At 36.8% G+C, this 13,687-nt stretch overlaps 1 protein-coding gene across 4 annotated transcripts in view; it reads left to right on the top strand.

Moving 5' to 3' along the window:
- Window positions 1-13,687, top strand: part of RUFY2 (RUN and FYVE domain containing 2) — a 55,908-nt gene that overhangs the window by 13,380 nt on the left and 28,841 nt on the right. For all 4 annotated transcript variants that reach the window (XM_043988695.1, XM_043988693.1, XM_043988692.1 and 1 more), the window contains exons 4-6: window positions 11,952-12,053; window positions 12,775-12,898; window positions 13,269-13,330. In XM_043988695.1, the coding sequence (XP_043844630.1) occupies window positions 11,995-12,053; window positions 12,775-12,898; window positions 13,269-13,330 (245 nt within the window). In that variant the 5' untranslated portion in view covers window positions 11,952-11,994. The remainder of the gene's footprint in view (window positions 1-11,951; window positions 12,054-12,774; window positions 12,899-13,268; window positions 13,331-13,687) is intronic.

Here is a 13,687-nt window from a genome sequence, read left to right as displayed (position 1 = left end):
TCTTCCTTCCTGCCTCCCCAACCCCACCCCCTTAAGAAGGCAAGCAAATCAATATAAGTTGATACATGTGTAGTCATGCAAAACATTTCCATATTAGTCAGGTTGTGAAAGAAAACCGATCAAAAGAACCTCAAGAAAAAGAAAGTTAAACAAACAACTTATGCTTCAACTGTATTCAGACATCAGTTCCTTCTCTGGAGATAGATAGCATTTCATCATAAGTCCTTCAGAGTTCTCTTGGATTATTGTATTTGCTGAGAATAATAGCCAAATCATTCACAGATGATCATCTCACAACATTGCTGTTACTTTTTTTTGGTGAGGCAATTGGGGTTAAGTGACTTGCCCAGGGTCACACAGCTAGCTAGTGTTAAGTGTCTGAGGCCGGATTTGAACTCAGGTACTCCTGACTCCAGGGCCGGTGCTTTATCCACTGCGCCACCTAGCCGCCCCCATTGCTGTTACTTTTTACACAGTACATTTCAATTTGCATTAGCTCATATAAATCCAGGTTTTTCTGAGAGCATCCTGCTCATCATTCTTATAGCACAATAATGTACTATGATAATCACATACCACAATTTGTTCAGCCATTCCCCAGTTGATGGGCATACCCATAATTTTGGATTCTTTGCCACTAGAAAAGAGGTGCCATAAATATTTTTTTTTACATATAGTTTCTTTAACTTTTTGGCTTTTATCTTTTTTTGGATACCGACCTAGTAGTGGTATTGCTAGGTCAGTGGGTATGCGTGGTTGTTCCAAATTGCTCCACAGAATGGTTGAATCAGTTTAAAACTCCATCAGTGCAGTCTCATATTCCCCATATCCCCTGCCACATTTGGCATTTCTTTCTGCTGTTCTAATAGGTTTGAGGTAGTATCCCAGGATTGTTTTGACTTGAATATTTTTAATCAGTAGTGAGTTAGCATTTTTATATGCCTATAGATAGATATGATAAATGATATGATAATGTTATGTTGTTATGTTATGTTATAGTATAGTATGGTATAATTTCACCTGAAAACTGTTCATATCTTTTGATAATTTATCATTTGGGGAATGGCTATTGTTTTAATAAATTTGACTCAGTTCTCTATATGTTTGAAAAATGAGGCCATTATCAGACAAATTTGCTTTAAAAATTTTTTCACAGTTACTATTGCTAACTGTATTTCCCTCCATCTTATTCCTTCACCATACCATTTACTCTATTTTCTACCTCATTTTACCCTGTCCCTCCTGAAAAGTGTTTTGCTTCTGACTTCCCCTTCCCCCAATCTGCTCTCCTTTCTATCACTTTCCTCCCCCCCCTTTCCCCTTTCCCTCCTACTTTCCTGCAGGGTAAGATAGATTTCTATGCCCAATTGAATGTGTATGTTATTTCCTCTTTGAGCCAATTCTGATGAGAGTAAGGGTCATTCACTCTCCCATACCTCCCCCATCTTCCCTTCCACTGTTAAGCTTTTTCTTGCTTCTTTTATGTGAGATACTTTACCCTATTCCACCTCTCTTTTTCCCTTTCTCCCAGTACATTCCTCTCACTCCTTAATTTTATTTTATTTATTTATTTAATTTTGTTAGTGAGGCAATTGGGGTTAAGTGACTTGCCCAGGGTCACACAGCTAGTAAGTATTAAGTGTCTGAGGCCGGACTTGAACTCAGGTCCTCCTGACTCCAGGGCCGCTGCTCTATCCACTTCACCATCTAGCTGCCCCTTAATTTTATTTTTTTAAAAATTGTATTCAACTCACACTTGTGCCCTCTGTCTAAATGTACTCCATCCAGCTGCCCGAATGAGAAACTTCTTATGAGTTACAAGTGTCATATTCCCATGTAGGAATGTAAACAGTTTAACCTTTTAATATTCCTTTATTACTTTTTTTTCTTTTTTTTCCCTTTATTACTTCTTTTTCCTGTTTACCTTTTTATGCTTCTCATGGTTCTTATATTTGAAAGTCAGATTTTCTATTCAGTTCAGGCCTTTTCATCAAGAATGCCTGAAAGTCCTCTCTTTCTTTAATACCCATTTTTTCCCCTGAGGGGTTATAATCAGTTTTGCTGGGTAGGTGATTCTTGGTTGTAATCCCAGTTCCTTTGCCCTCTGAAATATCATTCCAAGCTCTCTGATCCTGTAATATACAAGCTGTTAAATCTTGTGTTCTCCTGACTGTGGCTCTGCAATATTTGAATTGTTTCCTTCTGCCTTCTTGCAATATTTTCTCCTTGACTTGAGAGCTCTGGAATTTGTCTATAATATTCCTGGGAGTTTTCATTTTGGAATCTCTTTCAGGAGGTGATTGGTTGATTCTTTTGATTTCTATTTTACCCTCTGGTTCTAAAAAATCAGGGCAGTTTTCCCTAACAGTTCTTGAAGGTGTTGTCTAGGCTCTTTTCTTTGCCATGGCTTTCAGGTAGTCCAATAATTTTCAAATGATCTCTCCTGGATCTATTTTCCAGGTCAGTTATTTTTTCCAATGAGACGTTTCACATTGCCTTCTCTCTCTCTCTCTCTCTCTCTCTCTCTCTCTCTCTCTCTCTCTCTCTATATATATATATATATATATATATATATATATATATATTTTTTTTTTTTTTTTTTTTAGTGAGGCAATTGGGGTTAAGTGACTTGCCCAGGGTCACACAGGTAGTAAGTGTGTGTTAAGTGTCTGAGGCCAGATTTGAACTCAGGTACTCCTGACTCCAGGGCTGGTGCTCTATCCACTGCGCCACCTAGCTGCCCCGCCTTCTATTTTTTCATTCTTTTGGTTTTGTTTTACTGTTTCTTGATTTCTCATAAAGTCATTAGCTTCCATTTGTCCAATCCTAATTTTTAAGGAGTTATTTTCTTCAGTGAGCTTTTGTACCTCCGTTTCCATTTGACCAGTTCAGCTTTTTAAGGCATTCTTTTCCTCATTGACTTTTTGTACTTTTTTTTTTTTTTTTACCATTTGGCCTAGTCTGTTTTTTAAGGTGTTATTATTTTCTTCAGTATTTTTTTTTGTGTCTCCTTTATCAAGCTATTGACTTTTTTTTCATGATTTTCTTGTATCGCTCTCATTTCTCTTTCCATTTTTTCCTCTACCTCTCTTACTTTATTTTCAAAGTCCTTTTTGAGTGCTTCTATGACCTGACACCAATTCATATTTTTCTTGGAAGCTTTGGGTGTAGGAGCTTTGACTTTGATATCTTCTTCTGAGGGTATATTTTGATCTTCCTTGTCACCATAGAAACTTTCTATGGTCAGAATTTTTTTTTTGCTTGCTCATTTTTCCAGCCTATTTCTTGACTTTTAACTCTTTGTTAAAGTAGGGCACTGCTTCCAGGGTGGAGGGTGTCCCAAATTTCAGGGAGTTTGTGCAGCTGTTTCGAGAGATACTTTTAGGGATTTGTAAGTTTTCAATTCTTTCAAGGTGGTATCATTTAAGGAGAGGTATGTTTACTACTCTCCTGGCCTGTGCTCTGGTCTATAAGCAACCACAAGCCTGCTTTTCTGCCCTGGAACTATGAGGAGTGACCAACTACACTGTGACTGCAAGCTTCCATGTGCTAGTGTTCCTCCCTCCCCTGGGACTACAACCCAAGACTGTGACCTGGATCTGAGGATGGGCAAAACAACAGAGTCCTGCCTCAGTGCTGGCAAAAAAATCTCTTGTGGGCTGAGTTTCAGAAGTGCTTGCTGCTGCTGCTGCTGCTGCTGTTGATTCAGAGGCTCCCAAGGGCCTGCTCTTGGTTTGCTGGTGCTGGGTCTGCACTGGTGCAGCTTGTGCTGGATTGTCCTCCACTCTCACTCTGGTGTGACAGACCTTTCCTGTTGACCTTCTAAGTTTTCTTTGGCTGGAAAACCATTTCACCCTTTCTTTTTGTGGGTTCTGCTGCTCCAGGGATTGTCTTATGGAATTATTTGAAGGTATTTGGAGGTATCTTGGGGAGAGCTCAGGAAAGTCACTGCCATCTTGGACTCATCCAGACAACTTCTTAATGCCCTATGATGACTTGTCTTAAGTATTTTTTTTTCTGGGATTTATCATAACTGGGACTCATCTCCCTCACAGGAAAGATAATTGAGCCATGTCTTGGCTCACTATTAAAAAGATGCTGAATAATGGGACATGATTGAAAATCACTTAGCATATATAAACTGCTATTTAAGGCTAAACTCTCAGCCTCTTTAGAAATGTGATTAAGATTTAAAGAGGTCATTTTAGATTATTCTGCTACCTGAGAATCTTTTTTTATACTTAATATTTTTTATCTGATAAACAATTTTATTTGCTTTTGATAATCTTACTATCTTTTTTTTTCTTTTTTAGTGAGGCAATTGGGGTTAAGTGACTTGCCCAGGGTCACACAGCTAGTAAGTGTGTGTTAAGTGTCTGAGGCCAGATTTGAACTCAGGTACTCCTGACTCCAGGGCCGGTGCTCTATCCACTGCACCACCTAGCTGCCCCGATATTCTTAGTATCTTAATGTTGTGTGGAGGAAATAGACAGTAGGTGCCACCTTGTTAGCTTATTGAAATTTATTTTCTGGGGTTTTTTTTTGTTTTTATAAATTGAAATTGTTTGAGTTGATGGCCCAGGTTTACATTTGATGGTGCTATCACTTTGGAAGTTGGTGTAGTTATCAGCAAAGGAAGAGGGATTAAAAAAAGGATATTAGGATTGATAAAGGAACAAAATTACACAATCTCTAAATTCAGATGGATGAGATAAAACATGCCACCCATCTGCAGAGAGAGAAGTGATGGGCTCAGAATGCAGACTGAGGCAGTGCAGATAAGTAGTGTGACTCTAGTGGAGTGAGAAGATCACTGGGCTAGGAGTCAGGGGGCCTTTGCCTCTAAACTTACTCTATATGTTTGGAGAAATTACCTAACTTCTTTGGGCCTCATTCTCTCTTTTTTTCAAACAGCAAAAATTTGTCTTCTCTCTCTCTCTCTCTCTCTCTCACACACACACACACACACACACACACACACACACACACACACACAGACGCAGGAAAAAACAAAAACCTGTTATAAACACATATAGTCGGGGCAGCTAGGTGGCCCAGTGGATAGAGCACCGGCCCTGGAATCAGGAGTACCTGAGTTCAAATCCGGCCTCAGACACTTAACACTTACTAGCTGTGTGACCCTGGGCAAGTCACTTAACCCCAATTGCCTCACCAAAAAAATTAAAAAATAAATAAAAATAAACACATAGTCACGCAAAACAAATTTCTGCTTTAGCCATGTCCAAAAATATAGAACTCAGTTTGTATACTGAGTCCATCACTTTTCCATCTGGACATGAGTAGCATGTTTCATCAGGAGTTCTCTGAAATTGTGGTTTTCATTATGTTGATCAGAGTTCCCAGGTCTTTCAAAGTTGTTTATATTTACAATATTGTTGTTATTGTGTAAATTATTATCCTGGTTTTGCTCACTTCATTCTGTATCCATTCATACAAATCTTCCCAGATTTCTCTGAAACCATCCCTTTCCATCATTTCTTTTTTGCGTGTTTTGTTTTGATTTTTTTTGTGGGGCAGTGAGGGTTAATTTGACTTGCCCTGTCAGGGTCATACAGCTAGTAAGTGTCAAGTGTCTGAGACCAGATTTGAACTCAGGTCCTCCTGAATTCAGGGCCGGTGCTTTGTCCACTGTGCCACTGTGGGGACCAATTTTTAATCAGGGAGTGTTAGCTAAGCGGCTCGCTGCAATATTGAGGCAAGGAAGGAGACTGGCAGCCTCCCTCAAAACAGAATAGGATTTATTTTAACAAGAACAAACTTAAAAAAAAAAAAAACCACAAACAGGATCAGTAGGATCAAGGGAAAGGAAATAAAATGAGGAAAGGGAAATTATACAACCTGAAGAAAAACCACCACCCAGGAATCAGCTGAGAATACACAGCAGAGTTCCTGTCGCCTTCCAGTGTCCAACTAGAATGGTGAATTCTCCTCCCCCAATCCCAGAAACCCCCTAGCCCCCAGCCAATTGAATGGGTGGCATGTTTTATCTCATCCATCTGAATTTAGAGATTGTGTAATTTTGTTGACAGTCACATGACTGCCCTCACTAGGCTTCCAATCATTATAATTTTGCCAGGCCCATGTAGGCATTGGTGAGTGGTGAGGACATGAGGTACCAGCACCGTGGCAACGGCTACAGCCAGTGGGTGGAGCACCGTGTGGTTTGCGGAGCCCCAGGCCAGTGCACACCGAGGCATAAAAACTTCAAATAACAATTAATTCTTTACACCACCTAGCTGCTCCCCTTGTATCATTTCTTACCACATAATAGTATTCTATCATATTTATATGCCATAACTTGTTCAGCCATTCCCCAGTTGATGTGTATCCCGTTTCCAATTCTTTGACTCCATGAAAAGAGCTGCTACAAGTTCATAGGGGTTCTCTTTCTCTGATTTCTTGTTCTTTTTCTCTGAACTCTTTGGGGTACAGGCCTAGTAGAGTTATCACTGGGTCAAAGGGTATGTGTGTTTTGATAGCTTTGGAGATATGTTTCCAAATTGCTTTAAAAAATGGCTAGATAGGGGCAGCTAGGTGGCACAGTGGATAGAGCATGGGCCCTGGATTCAGAAGGACCTGAGTTCAAATCTGACCTCAGACACTTGATATTTACTAGCTGTGTGACCCTGGGCAAGTCACTTAACCCCAATTGCCTCACTTAAAAAAAAAAAAGGCTAGATTACTTCATAGATCCACTAATGGTACATTAATGTACTTGTTTTCCCATATCCTTTCCAACATTTGTCATTTTCCTTTTCTTATCAATTTAGCCAAACTGATGGATGTGATGTAGAACCACAGAATAGTTTTAATTTTTTTTTTAAGTGAGGCAATTGGGGTTAAGTGACTTGCCCAGGGTCACACAGCTAGTAAGTGTTAAGTGTCTGAGGTCAGATTTGAACTCAGGTCCTCCTGAATCCAGGGCCGGTGCTCTATCCACTGCGCCACCTAGCTGCCCCAATAGTTTTAATTTTTATTAATGTTTTCTGCTTCTTATATCATCATAGTATCCTATGTATCCCTTTTCTTCCTGTTCCCCAAGAGCCATCCCTTTTAAGAAATGGAATTTTTTTAGAGAGGGGGGAAAAGGTGAGCACAACTGATTGATACAATGAGAAAGTTTGAAAACATGTACAATGTGTAACACTCGTAGACCTCTCTCACCTGCACAAAGGTTGAGGGTATCTTCTCATATCTCTTCTGTTGAGTCCCACTTGATCTTTACAATTTTGATATATTTACTTTTGATTTTTTGGTGCATAGTTCTTATCATTTATGTTGTTGTAGTTATTGTGTGTATTATTTTCTTGGCTCTGCTTGCATCACTTTGCATCAGTTCATATAAATGTTTTAATGCTTCTCTGTAGGCATCATTTCTTACATTCATGTATCACAATTTGTTTAGACATTCCCCAATTGATGGGGTATCTATTTTGTTTACAATTCTTAGCTACCCCCCAAAAATGCTGCTTATACATATTTTGGAGTTTAAGGGATCTTTTTTCTTATTGATGGCTTCCTTGGGATATAAGCCTAATAATAAATAGAGTCTCTGTTTAAAATGGTATAGGAGGGCAGCTAGGTGGCGCAGTGGATAAAGCACCGGCCCTGAATTCAGGAGTACCTGAGTTCAAATCTGGCCTCAGACACTTGACACTTACCAGCTGTGTGACCCTGGGCAAGTCACTTAACCCCCATTGCCCCGCAAATAAAAATTAAAAAAATAATAATAAAAAAAATAAAATGGTATAGACATTTTAGTAACTTTATTGACATAATTCCAAACTGCTTTACAAAATGGTTGTACCATTTCACAGCTCCACCAACAATGTCTTAGTGTGCTTATCTTCCATTAACCCTTCCAACATTGACTGTTGACATTTTTGGTCATTTTTACCAATTTGCAGTGTTTGAGATGAAACCTCAGAATTGTTTTGATTTGCATTTCTCTTTTCATTGGTGATTTGAAGCCTTTTTTCATGTGTTTGTGAATACTTCGCAGGTCTTTTGAGAACCGTTTGTTCAGTCTTTTGACCATTTACCTATTGGAGAAGGGTTATTAGTCTTTTATATATTTATTAATTGTATGTATATCTTTAGTACCAAACCCTTACCAGAGAAATTTGATACAAAAATTTTTTCCCCATTTGAAATCACTTCCATTCAATTTTGTATTCATTTTATCTTTTGTAATTGCCTCTGTCTCTTATTTGGTTAAGAATACATCTCCTGGGGGCGGCTAGGTGGCCCAGTGGATAAAGCACCGGCCCTGGATTCAGGAGTTCCTGAGTTCAAATTCGGCCTCAGACATTTGACACTTACTGGCTGTGTGACCCTGGGCAAGTCACTTAACCCCCATTGCCTCACTAAAAAAAAAAAAAAAGAATACATTTCCTGACCCATAGAGAAGTGTGTGATCTGTTTCTCTTCTAGTTATTTTATAATATTATTAATTCATGGGCAGCTAGGTGGTCCAGTGGATAGAGTGCTGGGCCTGGAGGCAGGAAGACCTGAGTTCAAGTCCAGCCTCAGACACTTAGTAACTGTGTGACACTGGGCAAGTTACTTATCCCTGTTTTTCTCAGTTTCTTGTTTGTAAAATGAACTGGAGAAGGAAATGGCAAAGCTACTCCAATATCTTTGCTAAGGAAATCCCAAAGGGGGCCAACTGAAAAACAACCAAAGTGAACATTAATGTTAAGGTCTCATATCCATTTAAAATGGATTGTGAAGTGTGACGTAAAGTGTCGATCTGAGCCTAACACCCCCCAGACTACTTTTCAATTTATCCAGCAGTCTTTATCAAATAGGACATTTTCCCCTTTGTAGCTTATATTTTCTTTCCACTTCATCAAACATTAGATTATTTAGTTCTATTGTTTCTGAATCTCCCTTGTCTAGTCTTTTATCTTGTTTCATCTCTCTTTTTTCATCAATACCAGATGGTTTTGACGACTGCAGCTTTATTATATAGTTTGAGGTCTGGAAGTGCTCTTCCCCTTTCATCTTACTTTTTTTTCTTTGTTTCCCTTGATAGAGCTTTTGTTTTCCCAAATGAATTTTATTGTTATTTTATCAAACTTTATAAAATATCGTCTTGGTAATTCAATTGGTATAGCATTAAAAGTGTAAATCAGTTTTGGTAGCATTTTCATTTTTATTATATTGGCATAGCCTAGCCATAGCACTAAATATTCCTCTAGCTATATAGGTTGTTTTTTAATTTTTAAAGGAGCACTTTGTAATTGAATCTGTACAAGTTTTTTGTGTACTTTGGAAGGTTCATCTCCAGATATTTTATTCATTTTTTGTGGTTATTTGGAATAAGATTTCCCTTTCTATTATAGCTTCTTATCTTTTTTTGTCATTAAGTAGAAATGCTGTTGATTGTTGAGGATTTATTTTGTAGCCTGAAATCTTGCTGAAGTTATGATTGTCTTAATGAATAGCTTTGCCAATTCTCTGGGCATTTCCAAGTAAACCATCATATCGTTAGCAAATAGGGATAGTTTTAGCTTGTCTTTTATTTATCTTTATTCCTTAATTTCCTTTCTCTTGCCTTACTGCTATTGCCAACATTTCCAGAAGAACTATGTCAGAGAATTGTAGAGAGTGGGCAAGTGGGCATCCTTGCTTTACTTTCATATTTATTGAAAAGGTCCTAGTGTATTCCCACTGCATAGGATCCTTGCTTTTGGTTTTAGGTAGTTTCTTTTTATGATATTAAAAAAGATCCCTCTATGTCTGCACTTTTAGGTTTTGGGTTTTGGTTTTTTTTAGCATAAAAGAATGTTGGTTGTCCTTTATCGAAGGCTTTTTTCTGCATCTTTTGGTTGTTTTGGTTTTAATATGATTAATTATATTGATTGTTTTCCTGATGTTGAATCATCTTTGCATCTCTGGTATAAATCCCACTTGGTCATAATGAATGATTTCTTGGATAGATCGCTGAAATCTGTTTAATAAGATATTGTTTAAAAATTTTGAGCCAATGTTCATTAATGATACTGGCCTATAGTTTTCTTTCCAAGTTTTATCTTTCCATGGTTTAAGTATGAGAACTATATTTGTCTCATAAAAGGATTTTGGTAGGGTATGTTCATTCTCAATTAAAAAAAATAATTTGTAAAGTATGAGTACGAACTATTCTTTAAAAGTTTGATAGAAGGGGCAGCTAGGTGGCGCAGTGGTAAAGCACCAGCCCTGGATTCAGGAGTACCTGAGTTCAAATTTGTCCTCAGACACTTGGCAGTTACTAGCTGTCTGACCCTGGGCAAGTCACTTAACCCTCATTGCCCCGAAAAAACCAACAACAACAAACAAACAAACAAACAAAAAAGTTTGATAGAATTCTCATGTAAATCCATCAGGTCTAGGAGTTTTGTTTTTTGTTTTTGGTAGTTCCTTTAATAATTATAATAATTTAAGGTCTCTATCTTGTGTTTGATAGTTTGAGTTTTTTATATTTTTGAGGGTATTCCACAATTTCTTTTGTGTTCTTAGTTTTGTTAGCATATAACTATGCATAATATGTTCTTATTGATTTCTTTTTTTCTTCTAGTTTTGCTGTGATTTCAACTTGCTTTTTTGCTATTTTTATGATTCGGTTTTCTATCTTCTTTTTTGTGAGATTAGTTAGGGTGTATCAATTTTAATTAATCATTTCCATGATTTCTTTCTGTTTCTGATTTTGCTATTTTCCTTATAATTTTTAGTAGCTTTTTTGTACTTGTTTTAGGCTTGATTGTTGATTTTCAGAGCATTTACTCTTACAGCTTCTTCCTCTGAAAACATCTTGTTCATATCCTTTTGATCATTTATCATTTGGGGAATGGTGGAGTTTTTTGTTTGTTTGTTTTTGCAGGACAATGAAGGTTTAAGTGACTTGCCCAGGGTCACACAGCTAGTAAGTGTCAAGTGTTTGAGGCTGGATTTGAACTCAGGTCCTCCTGACTCCAGGGCCAGTGCTCTTTCCACTGCGCCACCTAGCTGCCCCATCTTATAAACTTTTAATCAGTTTTCTCTATATCTTGAAAATGAGTAAGCCTCATTTTAAAAAATCTGTAAAGTTGAGGTATATAGTATATAGTAGTACTCACGTAATATTTTAGGTTCCTTTCAGCTCTCACAATCAACAGATGTAGTTGAAATATTTGTGACTCTTTAAGTAAAGTTAGCATCTAATACCTAGAACAACGCAATACATATAGCAGGCTCTATTTTATTAAATTGAATTTGTTGAAATGAATTCAACTCCTTATATTTTCTATTCAAATATGGCCTGAATTTTTCTTAATGCATCTATACTGCTCTGGAATTCTACAGTCAATAACTGTTTCATTTTGAATGAATAAGCATTCATTAAATACTACATGTCAGTTGGGTAAGTGCACTTTAATAATGACATTTTTATTTGTTTTTGAGAGTCATATGCTGATTAAATTACTCTAATTAGACAAATTTTCTTAAAATAGAGTCAAAGAACTTAGAATTGGAAGGGATCATAGAAATGACCTATATTAGCCCCTCATTTTATGGAGGATGAGACTGAGTCCCAGAGAAAAAGTGACCTGCCCAGGGCCCCAAGGTCAATAAGTAGTAGAGCCAAAGAAAACCACATCTAACAGCATATACAACATTCAGCACCTACCTACAACATTCAGTCACTACCTCTGTGCTAAGCAGAAAGAAGCTTCTCTGCAATGAATTACTTCTTGAAAGCACTAACCTTTTGGCATTCTGGAGGAATTCTCTTCATAGAGGCAAGCAAATGACTCGCAGGGATTTTAGGGATTTTACTCACTGAAGAAACTGACCCCAAACTATAAATGTTTTTTCCCCATAAATGTGTCTCTTAACAGATGAGTTCTGTGGTTAATGATGTTAGGTTACTGAAGTTGCTTATTAGTTGGTTTGCTTGGCTTTTCCAGGACACCCCTGGGTCGTGCCAGAGCATGGTTACGATTGGCCCTCATGCAAAAGAAAATGGCTGATTATCTGCGCTGCTTAATTATTCAGAGAGATCTCCTAAGGTCAGTAAATAGTATATTTAGTAATTTTTAAAAGTTAATTCTGTTTTCTTGAAACAGTTATTCTTCTGAGTATCCATTTGTATTGGAATATTAGTTTTAATACCATAGTCCTTTCCTTTTCTACCTAAACATAGGTTCTTTCTTTTGCATTCTGAATAAAAATTTTTTAAATGTAAGGTCAAATAGAAAAGCCTAAAGGATTGTGAGAAAAAATTCCATTTGTGCCTTTCCTTTTGAGGAGTCAGGAAAACTATCATCAGGTTTTGGTTTTTGGTTGCCTCTGTCATTGTGTAATCATGGGTAAGTCATTAAATCTTGGATTTCCTCTCTTTTAATTGGGATGACAGTTATAAGTAAGTATCATTTCATAAAGAAGGCATGAAGATTAACTAGGAATCAGGTAATTGAATAAAACATTTTACCTTGTTGGGAAAGGCATTGGGCAAAACTTTTATATTGATCCTGCCTCGATAGCAGTATTCGCTTTCTGTTTTCAGGCCTTCCCGTCATTATCTCCTGCATAAATCTATGACTTGAAAAGTAATTTTTATTTTTCAAAAGTCGCTTATTTTGTGTCAAAAGATCTGAATGTGAAAAAAAGAAATTTAAAAAATCTTAATATGTCTTTTTCTGATTTGTCTAATATTATACATGAATTGGTCAGATTTTAAAATTAAATGCTTGAATGAAGTTGTGATTGGACTTTTGTTGAATTTGACAGTGAATTCTATGAATATCATGCCCTAATGATGGAAGAAGAAGGAGCAGTTATCGTTGGGCTTCTCGTAGGTCTGAATGTGATAGATGCTAATCTATGTGTAAAGGGAGAAGACTTGGACTCACAAGTAAGTAGATAATAATTTTCAGAATAGTGTTTAAGAAGAGACACACAGAATGAAGCAACTGATAGTGATGGCTTTAGAGTTAAGAAGACTGGGTTCAAATCCTGCCTCTCTACTTCCGTTTCCTTATCTATAAAAATAAGGATAATAATATCTACCTTACAGAGTTGTTTGTAGGTCTTATGTGAGGACATATATAAAGTCACTTATGAACTTTAGAGAACTACGTAGATGTCAGTTATTATTATGTCATAAGTTTTATTAAGGATAAAATTGAATCCATGTTTATAAAGTTTTCTGATAAAAATTGTTTATTATTTTTAAGATTTTATCATTTCTCTTGTTTAAGTAAAAATAATTTTATTTACTCCAGGTTGGGGTAATTGATTTTTCTATGTATTTAAAGAATGAAGAAGATATTGGAAATAAAGAAAGGTAAGATCTTCGTAAGTGGTTTCACATATATTGGTTTTATCTTGTGGTAAATCACAAATCTATGTATAAATCAGTAAAAATTCTCTGTGCAAGCCAGTGTTAATTCAGCCATATGTATTAATAATGGGGGTTTCGTTTTAATTTTGCAATAGAGTTCCTGCCATTTTTCATTTTCCCTTTATAAAATAAATTTTATGAAGCCAAGTGGGAGAGATGAGTTATAAAAAAGTCCTGCTGTTCATTTCTTCCAATAATATGTTTGTGTACACTCCAAGCCATTTCAACAGTGATGCCCTCGAGAGAGATTATTCACAGAATCACTCTCCTTCAATGTGACCATGCTATGGAGCATTTTAA

Source organism: Dromiciops gliroides, chromosome 2, assembly GCF_019393635.1.
Source record: "Dromiciops gliroides isolate mDroGli1 chromosome 2, mDroGli1.pri, whole genome shotgun sequence".
Lineage (NCBI taxonomy): Eukaryota > Metazoa > Chordata > Mammalia > Microbiotheria > Microbiotheriidae > Dromiciops > Dromiciops gliroides.
Note: the sequence above shows the minus strand (reverse complement) of the source record. Positions and strands in the feature narration are given on the sequence as shown.